Genomic DNA, 14601 nt, shown 5'->3' with positions numbered 1-14601 from the left:
CTACTGCCAATCCGAGCAAGCGAGTGTACGGAAGCATACAACCTTATTTATTAGAAACTTGATTTATGAGAAACTTGACAGAAAGAAAGGAGCATTCCTATATACAACCAAATGACGATTTGCTTTATCTCAAGATACACTGACGAAGGCATAGCTCCGTTCTGTAATAAAGTGAATGGTCAGAGTATTCAGCTTTTGAGGGCACAAGGCAACTCAATGGGATACATACAATAGGCAGCGTGAGCTGCAGCGTAGTTACCTCGAAAACTGATAAGGCCTTGCCTTGTAGCATGCAGTGTAGCAACGCAGTGCAAAAGTGCTAGCACATTTCAGAGAGGCCCATTACACATGAGTTGCCTTCTTGAACCTCGAGCTCACTACAGCGAGCTCGAGGTTCAAGAAGGCAACTCGTAATCACATGCGCTGTATCGTCTAAGGGTATCAAAAGATGACTCATACTTTCGTACTTGCTTTGGTTTCACCGCAAGGCTTGAGCTGAATTAAGTCTTAGAGCGCTTGAAGGTCACTTCGCTTGGTGCAGTGGCTGCATTCATTAAAGGAGTGAGCTGCTAAGATTTTTTCTTGTAACATTCCAGTTTCTCGCTATTGCATTCATAGTTTTGTCCTTGCAGTGGAACTATTCTTAAGAACATTCAACACACATTGACGTTTCCTGTATACTTGTGCACTGCGTAGTGCCACTCTCTTGCATCTATTCCTGGACACCCCTCATGCTGGAATTTTCAGTGGATAAAATCTAAGCAATAGGCACATTACAAAATTCTCTAAAGTTTATAACATATGCCTTCCATGGCCCTGAATTTCCATGTTGAAGTATTCAGCTCATGTTTAGAGTCAAAAGCAAATGGAGCAGTGATAAGACCAAGTTAGTCAAGAAATAAATGGTTGAAAGCAATTGGATTGTACAACAATGTTGCGAAGACGCATCATGGGGTATACGAGTATACTATAAGATGTTAGATGAATGAATACTTGGCATCCTGCCTGCTCGGCATGGCGCACTTTTTTAAGATATATTGTAACGGTGCTCAAATGCAGAAGGCACAAACAATTTGCAACTTCACAAGACGCTCAAAGTGCTGGCAACAGGGGTCCAAAAAATAAAAATGGCCATGCTTAACAGGGTCAATGTGGCACTTTTGGTTGGGGCTGTGCTGAAATTTCCTGATTGTGGCGTCAGATCGCGTTGCTTCGTCGAAGGCGAAAATGTGCTGGCCTCAGACTGCCTCATCCTCATCGGCATAAGTTGAAGAACCTATCTAGCTCGCCCTAGGTTGAAGAAGACAACTGTTCATGTGCAGTAAGCCTCTTCGAAAGCTGCTAGCACTTTTGTGCTACGTTGCTTCACTGCTATGGCCTTATCAGTTTTCAAAGTAACTAAGCTGCAGCTCACGCTACCTATTGTATGTATCCCATTGAGTTGCATTGTGCCCTCAAAAGCTGAATACTCAGGCTGTTCACTTAATTACAGAACGGAGCTATGCCTTGGTCAGTGTATCTTGAGATAAGGCAAATTGTAGGTCTGATTGTAATAGGAACGCTTCTTTCTTTCCGTTCACCGATCCATGTTGTTAAGTTTCTAATAAATAAGGTTGTGTGCTTCCGAACACTCGCTTGTTTGTGTTGGCAGTAGCTGATATTCGAAGATGTATGCACGCACACTATGCACGAAAATACATACAGGCACGCTACACACACACGACCTTTGTACGCGCAGTTGTGGGCATGTGTATACACAAGCAAAATCAACGCTGTTTGGAGGCAAGGATTACAGCACCTTAATTTGAGAATGCGTAGCACTACGACTTGCACAGAAAACATGTATATGTGAATAATACAGTTACACATGTAATGCAACAAATTTCCAAAAGCACGTACTTGCTTATATAAATGAAGCGATATATCCCACACTTAGAGAAACTGGAATATTAACAAGAATTCTCACAAGCTAAATAATGGTGTACTCACCGAGAAGAATTACGTCATCACGAGCGAATTGATCTGAAAAAATTACCGTAGTGTCCGTAACCTTCTGTCAAATGCATGTAAGTTTCTGATTTGTGCCGTTCTCCATTGCGCATCATCTGCATCCTTCAGGAAGTGATAGAAAGATATGTTGTCATCTTTTCATAATGATTCCACACATTGCAACAAGCTTAAATGTGCTCTGAGTATCACTTTCTTCTTTTTTGGACCCGCACATACGGCACAGCGAAAAAAAAAGAAACTATGCAGCAGCTTCTGAAAGCACAAAATGTGGTAACATGTCTCCATCCAAGCTTGACCCTGCTAGTGCCGTTTCCTGGCGCGGCCGTTAGGTGACGAGCACTCACTTCGAGTCATGAATAGTGCTTGAATTCGCATACTTTTCTTACTTGCATTTCTATCATAAATAAAAATATGCTAGCAGGTTTACACTTTGTTTCTATTTTTCTTAGGAGATGCTGAAATAATTTCTTTTTTTTTTTTTCACAATGCAATACATGAAAATGCATTAATTACAGAACACAGTACAGTCAGTATATGCTTCTAACAGTGTCTTCCATGAACATTATGCACTTTATGTACTCATTTTAATTGTTTGTGACCTAAGAAGTGTGTAAATTGGCTGATGGCAGGGCAACTTAAAGGGGTACTGACACAAAATTCCCGACCGAGATTCCCATGAACATATAATCTGTGAAATATCAACAGTGAATATAGCTTGGAAGGTACTTTAAATTAATTTTGAAGCTTGCGTGAGCGCTGTACTCCATCGTGCAATTGACACCCTCGAAGGGAACCCTTTGGGGACACACAACTTCCTTGTCACGTCACCATGCTGTAGTCAATAAAACAGATTGTGATGATGTCGTAGCCGCAGTTTTTTTTTTTTTTTTTTTTTGCTGCGTTTGTTCTCACAGTCTGTACTTCTCGACGGCTGGTCGCGAGTGCGTGGCATCGGCGCACGCTTTGAAAGTTTTGTGTTTGGTGACGCTGCTGTCCTGTTTTTTATACGAAAGTAATTCTTGATGTGGACTGTGCAAGAGTGTGTCACAGTTCCGTGTGCTGACCTGGTCGAGAGCTGCACGCACCAGTTGATAGTTGCGCCAGGCAGCCTCTTGTTTTCGGAGCTCTCTCAAGCCTTAACTGAAACTGGTTGATAATGAGGGGCCTGTAATTAATTATCTGTCGTGCACTGCAGCAAACGATGTGTCATGTTATGAGTAACAGGCCCCCAGCAACACATTGCAGCCGAAAAACGCGAGGCCAAAGTTTTTGTGTCAGTTACCCCTTTAACACTTGATCCTTGTGGAAGACCATGGGAAAAGACCAGACATTTTGGGTGACCATATAAATCTAAGAGAGGAAATTTTTCCTAAATTCAGTATGTGATGTAGGACATTGCAGGCGTCATATGTGTGACTTATTCAATATAGTCAAGTGAATTTTGTGAACCAGGGTAGTGTTTCGCTGATCACATTCCTAAAACGAGGAATTTTTTATGCTTTATTCATCCTTCTTGTGCAACCAGTAAGCAGAGTTGTCAAATAAAAGCGAAGAATACTTCACATGGAGGACATTGCTATCTTGAGGAAGCAGTAAAGGAAGCTCACAGTCGTGGTTTTTCCCGCTTTGTTTTCCTTGTAGTGGGAGACGGCAGTTTCCGGCTTGGTAAAGCAAAGCCGGCATTGGAGAGGGCATCCAACATCTATGATGAAACTAGTAAAGGTCATACTGCTGAACCTTTTCAGTGGCTAGATAATGAAAAGAAGTGTTTCATCTATGCTTTAGAGCTAATTACTTATCAATTTACTCACAAAAACACTGTTTTGTTGTGTTAAGCATTTGGTGGGATCATCGTCGCTTTTTTTTGCGCTCCAAATTATCATGAGAGCCCTAAAATAAACATTGAAATTATATTCGCAGTCTCTAAACTTTTCTGTAATTCCAGAAGAGCAGTTGTCACAATATTTAGATTGATGACCATGGTTTCTATAATTCTGCGTGGATGTTAAGGATTTGAATCCTTACCGTCACTTCTATAGATATACATTCATAGCTTTTACTGGAGCACTTCCCAGTTTGCTTCTTATTTTTAAAGGGGCCAACGATTGCCCAAAACATGAAATGATATGACTGCATGGATAAAAAGATTGTCTTTCATAGTGACTCAAACCAACCTTATTTTTCTAATGAGAAGTGGAGTTATATTTTCACTTCTTCATTGAAAATAGCAAAAATAGCCTGTGGCGCCACCTGGTGGCAATAATTTCCATTATCCGAGCTGCCCTGTCCCGTGACCGTAAAGTTGTGTTCGCGGTCAACCATTTTTCTGTTAATATGGAAATACTGCTTGCTTCTTTACACTAAAAGATATAAATGTACTATATAAATGTACTCCATATAAATGTACTTATAGGCCTGGTTTAGTAGTGTGCCTTAGTGTGGCGCTACATTCGCATGACATAATGATCCTGTGCTCGTCAGCGCGTCTTGAGCAACTTTTCTATGTGCTCATAAAACCGTGCACGCAGTTCCTAGGTCGCTAAGAAGTTGTAGTGACGAGGTTTTTTTACCTACACTGTGCCTCAGAAATTATGTGCTGTGACGTTTTCGGTGACTTGACTTGGCTCGTGTCGAGAGAGTAACGACTATTGGACAAGCCATCCACGACATAGCCGCATCGATATTAGGGGCAGGCCAAGGAGGATACATAAAACTTGCTGGAGTGGAAGGGACGCTGTGCGAGTGAAGCCAGCCGCCGCCATCTTGCCAGTGGCAAAAAGCGTGCTCAGCGCCCTCGCGAGCTGCTGATTTCGTCCGTTCTTGTTTCACCTTGTCGGCTTGTAAAGACAAATGGTTTACAATGGTTGCCTCTTGCGTCATTTACGGATGTGCCAACAGGTTGAAAAAAGGTTGTGACCTCACATTCCACCTGCACGTACACGAAAACGTCTTCGACATAGCCATTCCGCGCTCGTTACTAAAGGGAGCTATAGCTGACGCGATCTAAGCGTGCAAAACATAACAGTCCGGATTTGTTTTACAGATTTACTAAAAATCCCGTAACGCGGAGCCTCTGGGAGTGGGCCGTTCGCCGTGAGAAGTAGAATGCGAAAGACGGAGATCACTTCGCTCTGTGCACTTCGCGCCAGAGTGCTTTGACCACCTCTTTGACATTGAAGGGAAGCATGTGAAATGGGGTTATGAAGTCGCATTGAAGGCACTTCAACGTGAAGAAGGGTTGTGGCTCGGAAACAAACTTACGAAAGTCCACGTCCAATGGGAAAAGCAAGAAAATAAGGGTGTGATATGCTGTACAACTGAACGAGTGCCTCAGTTGCCGACGCTTTGGACTTCTGCGAACAAAAGCTAAAGCTGCCGCAATTCAAGGGTGCCAGCACAAGATCTCCGTTTATTAGAACTTTTGATGGCTTGTTTGACATCTTAAACTCTAGGAACCCGCTGGCAAGGTCGTACAAAGCGCCTTTTCGGCAAGGGAACGAATCATTCTGGAAGTAGGTTTTTTTTTTTTTTGTGTGTGTGTGGAGACTCGAACGTACATAAACGGGCCGAGAGATCCGGCAGTGACAGAAGGACTGAAAAAAAATGGATTCATTGGTTTTTGGATATGCATGGCAAGCACCGAAAGAATGTTTGACAGACTTGTCAGCCAGGGTCAGCTGAAATACTTACTGACACACAAACTCAGTCAAGACTATGCCGAAAACTTCTTTGAATCAATACGTGGATGAGGCGGCCATAACAACAACCCAACAGCTTCGCAGTTTATGGCTGCATACAAGCGTCTATTGGTTCAGGCGGAAGTCACGTCTCCAAGTTCTGGACACTGCTCCCAAGATGTTCTCTCCGTATTGAATGCAACGACTCCTGCAGCCATGGTACATCCAAAAAGCAATCTCACTGACATGCGCTAGGCCCCAGTCCTGCAGCTCGATGACCACGACAATACGCATCGCATTGACTAGCCCGAAAGCTTTTCTGCTTTTGTCAATTCCGTGGTGCCATACATAGCAGGCTTCATTGTTCGAAAGGTCGAACTGCAACTACCTGTGAAGAGTGCATAGCAGCCATGCACTCAGATGAGCTGACACCTTTAATTAGATGTAAGAGGCGAGGTGGTCTTGTTTTACCGTCGCGAGATGTCATTAGCCCCTGTAAAGAAGTCGAGGACTGAGGTGGCTACAGGCTGAATGTGATTCCATCACAACGGTGAAGTCTAGAGCAAGACACCTCATCCTGAAAAATCTATGAGCTTCCTCCGAGAAAAACTGGTTCCATAAACTAGAGCAGCACGTCCTAGACTTTGATACGCTTGATAATCAGGTTTACAGTTTGTGCAGGCAAATCGCTGAACAATACGTAAAAGTGAGGATACAACACATAACGAAGGAAAAAAAAACCGAGAATCGGTCAAAAGTAAGGTGGGACCACTTTTGACAAGGGCAATAATTTTCAACCACCAGTAGGGCACCTATGTTTTCGATTATGTGTTTGCTTTAGGCATCGCGATTTGATGCATATGCACTTTAATTGAGTTCTCTACATGCCACTTGGCTGCGTACAGGTCGCAATAAACATTTACAACCAGAGTTACTTGTTTTCGTTGCTTTATAAACACACGAGTCACTTCACCCGCAGCGCGGTGAAGCATTAAATTTGAAGCGCTCGGCTCTTTTCTGCCACTGGCAACATGGCCGCCGCATGCTCGGCGCGGCTTCACTCTCTCCCGTAGCGGCGCATAGGCGGCTTCCACTCCAGCAAGTTTTATGTATCCTCCTTGGGGCAGACGCATGCAACACGATACAAATGTAGGGAAGCTGTATAAAGCCACATCATCTCATTGTAACAGCTTGTTATTTTCTAAAATAGTTTTAAAGCACAGAATAAACATGGTTAATTATAGTTACAGGAAGTCCTGCGAAATCAGAACAATGACTGCATGCACAAGTAGCTAGAAGGGCTATCGGCATCGCTATCAATTCTCAGCGCTGCTGGACAAATGGTGATCAGAGCCTTTCAAATCAAAAAATACTACTTATAAAATAACTACATGCTTTTCGGAGTAACTAGTGCAGGTGGGTAAGTGCGAGTGTGGGTGAATGGGTCCAACAAGAATGAATAATGCAATTAAGTTATTCATAACTGAACAGAATTTTAATCTTCTCTCAAGGAGATGGTTACACCCATACAAACATGTTCAGTCCAACCGATACCACACTGAATTGTATTGCATAAGGAACGTATTGAAATGAGACTGGTAGCATGGAAACGGAAACTTATACTGAATTTCTTTGTATTGGGCATTGAACTAGAACGTTTTTGCTTTATACAATCAAATGTTTTGTCATAATCTTGCTTTGTGTATGTTTCACAGTGACTCGCAAGGATAGTTAACTATATGACTAGCGAAATTTCATGTGAAGCATTTGTTCAGCAATAGTGCCAGCATTAATATTTTTGTTCTTGTTTATTGACAGCGTCAAAAGCTGTCCATTTTTGTGATGTGAAGCTTTGCCGAGTCGCCTAACTAACCCTGTTTGTATTTCTCTTCAGAGTCCATCCTCTGTGCCACTTCCTTCAAGCGGTAGTTCAAGCTATGATAGCCGGCGCTCGTCAAATACCAGCCGATCTAGCATGGCCTCCGCACAATCCCCGGAGAGTGTTTCCAGAAAGGTTTGTGGCTGTTATTGAAGTAGTTTTTTTTTTGAAAACCTATCGTAGCTTACATTAGAAGTTGTAAGTGTTGTACGGTACAGCGAACGCATTGTGAGCACACCCAAACTTGAAAATACAAGCATTGAAAATTCCTGCCCCTTTTTTCTTGTTTGGGAAAAACTTGTTCTAGAAACCTGGGTTTGCAGCTGAACCACTCAGTATCCTCTTTCCCGATGTCACTGGCTACAAATCTTGAGCAGAAGCTTTTGCTTGTCCTCCTCCACATTCAAGGTTCAGGAAGAGTGAACAAGGCATAAATAGACGCTCTGCTTAGGAAGGCAGTGACAAAAACAAGTCTTCTATCTCAAGTTTTTTACTGCAGCAATGTTCCCCATTTCGACGTCATTGAGTGCAAAAATGAAGCTCGAAAATTGACGCTGAAGGGGGAAAAAAATATTTGTAAAATGTTCTGCAGAATTGGAAGAACGATTCTCTTCAATACTTTGTAAAACTGGTTTTGTGTGTCTGGCATAATTTAAGACTGTGGTTACATCGGAAAATATGCTTAATGTTTCAAATACTGGCTCTCTGTCACAAGCTTAAACGGCTAACAAGAGGGTAGTGCCCTCATCTGGTACTTCAGGCGAAGCCCTATGCTGAAATCAGTGTAGTTAATATTAACGTTAAACAATTGAATTTAGGCTGGGTACTTATGATACTTTTGGATGCCGAGTTAGAGCTATGTGTTAAATGACAAGTATGAAATAACTATGGAGTCCTGTAATCCCGATGCTAAAGTAGAGAATGGCCCAGCCACATTCAGAGCTTCTGCACTAGTGTGTCAAGAAATTATTTTTCTTTTACATAATCCTCACCTTCCCTGCAATCACTGCAGTACATCATTACAAAGTATTTTCTGCACAAGTAAAACTTTACTATTTGAATGATTAGCTACTTAAATGTCCCTCTTTCTTTTTTTTTTCTTTTACAACAGACATCCTCGGGAGCTTTGACTGCAAAGATTAATAATGGCCTGGATTCAAGCTTCGACATCAGCTTTTCTAGCATAGAGGCTTGTGCATCGCCCGAGATAATCAAGAAGGTTTGTAAAGAGATTGACTAGGAGCTCAGAATTATGTGAGTGCTGTTCAGTAAATGAAGTTTGTTATGTACAGGTCAAGAAATCGTTCTACAAAGAAGGTAGGGTTATAATAATTTATGATTAGTTATGACATTATTTAGAAGGCTAGTTATGATTACTGCTGATGAAGGTACATACGCACTCTTTTTTTTTTGCCTGACTGTAAGCAAATCGTAATTTAAAAAATGTTTAATTACCAGAAACATCTGCATGGGTAACAATGTTGGTGAGGTGTAGTTTTAAAACAAGTATGCGGAGTTTCATACAGTTAACAGCTACCAACTGTATTCAGCTTAATCACTGGCATAAAAAGTGTGCAGGAACTTATTAACTCACATTTAATACTTTTACTTTAAACCATATTGAGCAGTACAGTTTATGAGATTCTGTGCATTTGGATAGCGAACCAAGCTGTCTGAACTTTATAATTGACTTTTACGACATGCCGTGCAATTTATACGCTTTCTGGGAGTCTATAAAATTACAAATGTTCCCAAATAATATCAGTGTCATGAAATGGAATCGAAATAACAAGTACATGAAATAGCTATTTCATAAAAATTATTTGTAAAATTGCAGCTCCAAAAATTCATTAATATGTAATAAGGCCCCTAACAATATTCACGGCTGTCTAACAATATCAGTAATGTTACTAGTCAATCAAATGAATAAAGAATGAGCTTACTTATTTATGCAAGGAATAAGTGAGGGATCAAGAAAAACTAGCTCTATGAATGAACATGGAGTGAATTATTTGTATTTGATGTTATAAATGCCACATGCTACAAACTTATTGTATAACATTGTACTTTTTTTTCTACGACTCCCATTTAGGAATAGTAAATGTATGCTCTAGCTTCTTACATTTGCTGACATTTTTATTGTTGTTTTTTAGGAATCTGAACTCTCACCTGCACATGCAGACACGTCTTTCAACGAAACACTCAGCAGGTACAAGAGAAAGGTGAGTTTTTGCGTCGTGGTTTATCGGTGAAGTCAATTTTTTCTATCTTGCCAGCATTATTACAAAGATGTATCACATCATTGCGCGTTGCTACTTAAGTTGAGAATTTGGATGGTACAGTAATATTTTTTGTTACCTTTTTATGGAGCATGGCTATCAATTATTACATGCTGTACAGCAATTAATGCTACATCCGTGCCAGGTGAAATGTAACGTTTTTTGTACGTGCATAGATAGATATATGCATATAAACAGCTTTGTATGTTTTCTTACTTTTTCTGAAGATATTACGCCACCCATTACCAGTCAGTTTCCTACTGTGCCGGTCTAAGCTTGCTTCGCAAATATATTTTGGGGCGTCCTAGTAAAATGCTGAGTGAGCATGTTGCTTACTCGCAGTCAATGCCTGGAACTGTACAATGCTTTTTTTTTACTGTTGACATCAGTCATTTTGATTTCATCATGGTATATATCACTTTTGCCTCAAAAGAGCGTGTGCCAAACATTCCTGTTGTAGGGAAAATTGACACTATATATAATACACACATTATAGCCATTTTATTTTGCATTTTTAAATAAAGCTGCTTCATGTATGGCATTTTCACCTCTCAAAACTTCCATACGGAATGTCAGCCTTGCAGCGTGAAATTTGAATGTGGACGGTGATAAGACGGCATGACCGAAATCAGTTACAACAGCAGTGTTTACCCAACACTGTGACATAGTTGCAGTTAGTTTCGATCATGATGGCATAGTGCTTAGGCCCTTTCTCTTGCAAAAACCTCGTCTTGCACTGTTCTGTACATTTGAATTCATTATCAAGCTTAATGTGTATTTAAGAAATTGGGAAGACTTTGGGTCACTTGTATGTTTGTTCTAGTGTCCACATAATGAAAAGATGAGAATCGAAAAATTCAAGTTTTTCTTTTAAAATTTCTTAATCTTTATATTCATTTGCTTTCACATGCTTGGTTTCTCTACTTTTGGACAAAAAAAATTCAATATTTTAATTAAACGGGAGAAGGTTAAAATCGCTTCAACGAGCTAAAGGTGGCTACTAAAAACTAAGAAGAGCTCATTGTCTCGAGTCCCCTGGAAATGGTCACTTGGCTGCTTGCCGTTGCATTTTGCATGAGCAGTTCACCAAAGTTACATTCTGAAAATAACCATGATTCCCATGCTCTCCTGGGGGAAGAAATCGTTTGAAAAAAAAACGTATCTTTGCCATATAAATAAACTTTCACTCATACCTTTAAAATTTGCTTTTTTCAAAATATCATATTGGGCAACTTTATGAGTTTGGACATCATTTTGTTGGCATTTTTGATAGCTAGATTTTGATGTAAACTTGCCCACATATTTCTTGACATCAAAAGTGCAAGTATCTGCTTTGAAACTTTATATAACCTATACAATTATTACAAACCTAAGGAAAGCATGTAGTATAATATGAGCATAACAACACTTCTCACATTACATTTTTTCTTGTCAAATAAAATGTCTTATATGCACTGTCTTGTTAGTTTTTTGCATTGTACAGTCAATGTGAAGCAAGATGGACCATGAATGGCCCAGAATCATAAAAATTTAGTGGCAAAAAAGGTGTGTCAGAAAAGAACTATATTCTACTCATTGTCATGGTACAAAAGGAAAACTATGCAACTTACTATGAAACTGATTACATGTTTGAAATGAGCATAAAAGCCTGTGTATACAGCGAAAGTTTCATTTCTATAGGCAGCAGATTAAAGGACCCTTTTTGGTCGAGTAGCATCTCACCTGAAATGTCTCCAAATGCTTGGTACATGTATTTCTCAGCATTTGGCAGTGTGCACATCATTAGCAGTTTCTGTCCCACTGATGTCGCCAGGGCCATGGATGCACACATCTGTCCTGGCCCTAAAACAACTCTGTCAAGGTCAGGCTAGCAAAAGTTACTTTCTGTGTGGGCGCAGAAGCTTTGGTAGTCCGTTTTGTTGCTACAGGATCAGCCAGGAAGTATAACAAGATAAGCAGACACATTTATGGCTGCTTCCTTGTAGATATGATTATGTAATTACATTGACACATTTAGATGTGCTCAGTACCTTCTGTGGTTCCCTTTGCGGGTAACCTTGAGGGCCTCTATAGAAGGCCATTGTGCATAATTGTCACATTATGTAATTAAGCACAACGTATGGACGCTTGTTTCAGTCGTTGTCATGTGGTGCTCAATCCACACTAAAAAGTCTGACCGAGAGCTGTCAAATTGCCCATTGTTCACATTGGCAGGGAGTGTCGTAAGCTAAAGCACCCTGTTTACAGTAAATAGCAAGCATCCCATCTTTACTTTCTCTCTTGTCAATTCAGCAAAAGAGGCACTCGTTTATTTATTTTTTGGGGGGAGGGGGTAGTTTTAGGAGGAGGGTAGTCGCTTTCCCGTTGTTGCCTACTTCTTTCACCTCATAAGCGAGGGCTACCAGTAGGCACACATAATTTGTCAGTCAGCAGCTCGGGAAAACTGAGCCCCTATAAACAGACAGAAAAACCCTATTGTCTCACAATGCTCACAACAAAAGCCCCCAATAAAATTGCGTAGCAGGTTTAGTGCTATGGTGTGTGCTTCAATATCCTCTTGTCTGTGCTGTGATTTATGCTGTTTTTAATGTATTCAAAGGAAAGCCTCAAGCGGATGCCTCAGTCAAAAATTTTTCGAGGGCATGGCATAATGACCAAGTGTGCATTTCTGTCCTGCTGTGCCTTTTCCAGTTCACATAGGGCACAACGGAGGTATCTTAGGAACAGGGATGACAATAACTTGTTTATCATGTTCCATGATAAACTTAATAAAAATATGAGAGGTGTGCTTTGAGCAGACTCTGTGCTGCAGTTGTTTGGGGAGGATTTGAAGTGGGAAGCCGTAGGAACAATTGTGAGCATTGCACCATATCTCACAGTGCTTTTTCACAGAGTTCACCACATGCAGTAGAGTGTCATTCATAGTTTTTTTTTTATAAACACTGGAAAGAATGCATCATCCAGGAAGACATACAACCTTAATTCACAAGAACATTGCACAATTTCACTTGGTAACAACAATGTAATCAATAACACCGGCGCCTCTGCTGTTGTAGATGGGCGATGTGAAGCGTCAGCTGAGCAAGCGTGATGAGCTGATCAGGCTACTGACCGGGCGGTTGGAGAAGACACGTCAGGAACAGGAGCGCGCACTGCGGGAAGCCTCCCAGCAGGAGCATGCACTGACCCAGGAAGTGAGCCAGCTGAAGGGAGAGCTCCAGATATGCATGGAACTGCTCGAGGCCCGAGGTGGAAACTCTGGCCTCAGGCAACAGCACCAGCAGGTGAATGGTTGCTGGTGTCCGCAGTGTTTTTCTTCTCTGTTCCCCTCCCTCCCCTCCCTTTCTTTATCTTTAATTTTCTTTGTTGTAAGAAGGGGGATGTGCTAGTGCAGCATCCTATGCAATTCATAACTTGACTGTCAAGTGTGCTGCATTATACTGGCAGTTGCGCAGGAAAATATAGCGGGTCTTTCTGTCTTTTTGTGTCATTTGTTGAATATCGGTGGCAGGGCTTTGTTCTCCGATAAAAGTTTGTGGGCCCAGTTCTTTCTTCACTCAGAAACATTTGCACACGAAAATGTGACATGGAAGTGCTGGGGTAATACTGGAATGCCACTTGACGCCGTACCATGTTCATGAAAGCAGTATCTAGCAACTAGGCTAGGGGTGTTAAACTGACCTAAGGTAACGGGTCGTTGTCATAAGATTTTGTCCCTCAAGAGCTGTAAAGCAGCTTAGAGTGGATGGGGAGGGAGGAATTTGAATAAGATGTAACCTAATGTAGCCATCTGAAACGGTGCTTTTCTTGTATTTTGCACAGGAGTAATTTTTTTAGGAGGATCAGACGTCAGATGTGACTTCAACAGTGGTTAAAACTGGATGCTTATTTTGAAATTTTATAGAGCTTTTGTTCCAAGGTGATGCTTCAACACATGGTGTTAGACAGGGTGCCTCACAAAAAATTGTGTTTCAGACGAGTCCCATCTCTGCAGCTTACCTGAATAAAGCGTTATTTATTGCAATAGGGGAGAAAATAATGTGAGTGCCATATAGCCCAGTCACAAAGCCTGTGGCTTGTCTCCATTGTTAAGCCAAGTTATTGTGAAGTCGTGAATCACCAGCGAAAGCCTGTGGACCGCTTGTTTGAGACCTCTGATCTAGGTAGATCTGCTTACATTGTCAAGGAAGAGTCGCAAGACCCCATACAGTATGATCGGCTGCTAATGCCCAATCTATATCTCTCCCTCATGTTTTCAGATGCTGAATGCAAGAAACGAAGCAGTGGAGGAACTGCAACAGAAAGTGGAGGCCCAGGAGCAGCAGATTGCCATGCTGCAGCAGATACGCACTGACCTGCTTGGCCGACTGGCAGCTGCCGCTTCTCTAGGCCATGAGGAAGGCGCGGTGAGCCAGGCATGGGTGCCTAGTAGCCTAATAGGCAGGCGGATGGGTAGAGTAGGGTTACACAATAGAGATATTGCTTGATATGCATGAGTGCTGCTTGAGGTTAGGTTGCCTTAAGAATACCGGAATGCCATGCACATTAGTAGTACATGGTTGGCCATCTTAGACTGTGTTTCTTGAAGAAGCACCGTTTGCAGCTTGTTGATGCTTTCAACTGTAATTACACTCAAACATCGATACAACGACTCTGGATATAAGGAAATATCAGTTATAATGCAGTAAGTGAAAAATAGTCTTGCAATAGATGTAGTGTTAGGAATGTAACTTTGTAACGAATTTTCAGATATAAC

General features: G+C 41.3%; 1 protein-coding gene across 11 annotated transcripts in view; it reads left to right on the top strand.

The window, feature by feature from the left end:
• Positions 1–14601, top strand: part of LOC119178495 (uncharacterized) — a 331606-nt gene that overhangs the window by 159741 nt on the left and 157264 nt on the right. For all 11 annotated transcript variants that reach the window (XM_075888522.1, XM_075888511.1, XM_075888524.1 and 8 more), the window contains 5 exons: positions 7582–7701; positions 8678–8785; positions 9720–9788; positions 12902–13129; positions 14105–14251. In XM_075888522.1, coding sequence (XP_075744637.1) covers positions 7582–7701; positions 8678–8785; positions 9720–9788; positions 12902–13129; positions 14105–14251 — 672 coding nt within the window. The remainder of the gene's footprint in view (positions 1–7581; positions 7702–8677; positions 8786–9719; positions 9789–12901; positions 13130–14104; positions 14252–14601) is intronic.

Source organism: Rhipicephalus microplus, chromosome 1, assembly GCF_043290135.1.
Source record: "Rhipicephalus microplus isolate Deutch F79 chromosome 1, USDA_Rmic, whole genome shotgun sequence".
Classification (NCBI taxonomy): Eukaryota; Metazoa; Arthropoda; class Arachnida; order Ixodida; family Ixodidae; genus Rhipicephalus; species Rhipicephalus microplus.
Note: the sequence above shows the minus strand (reverse complement) of the source record. Positions and strands in the feature narration are given on the sequence as shown.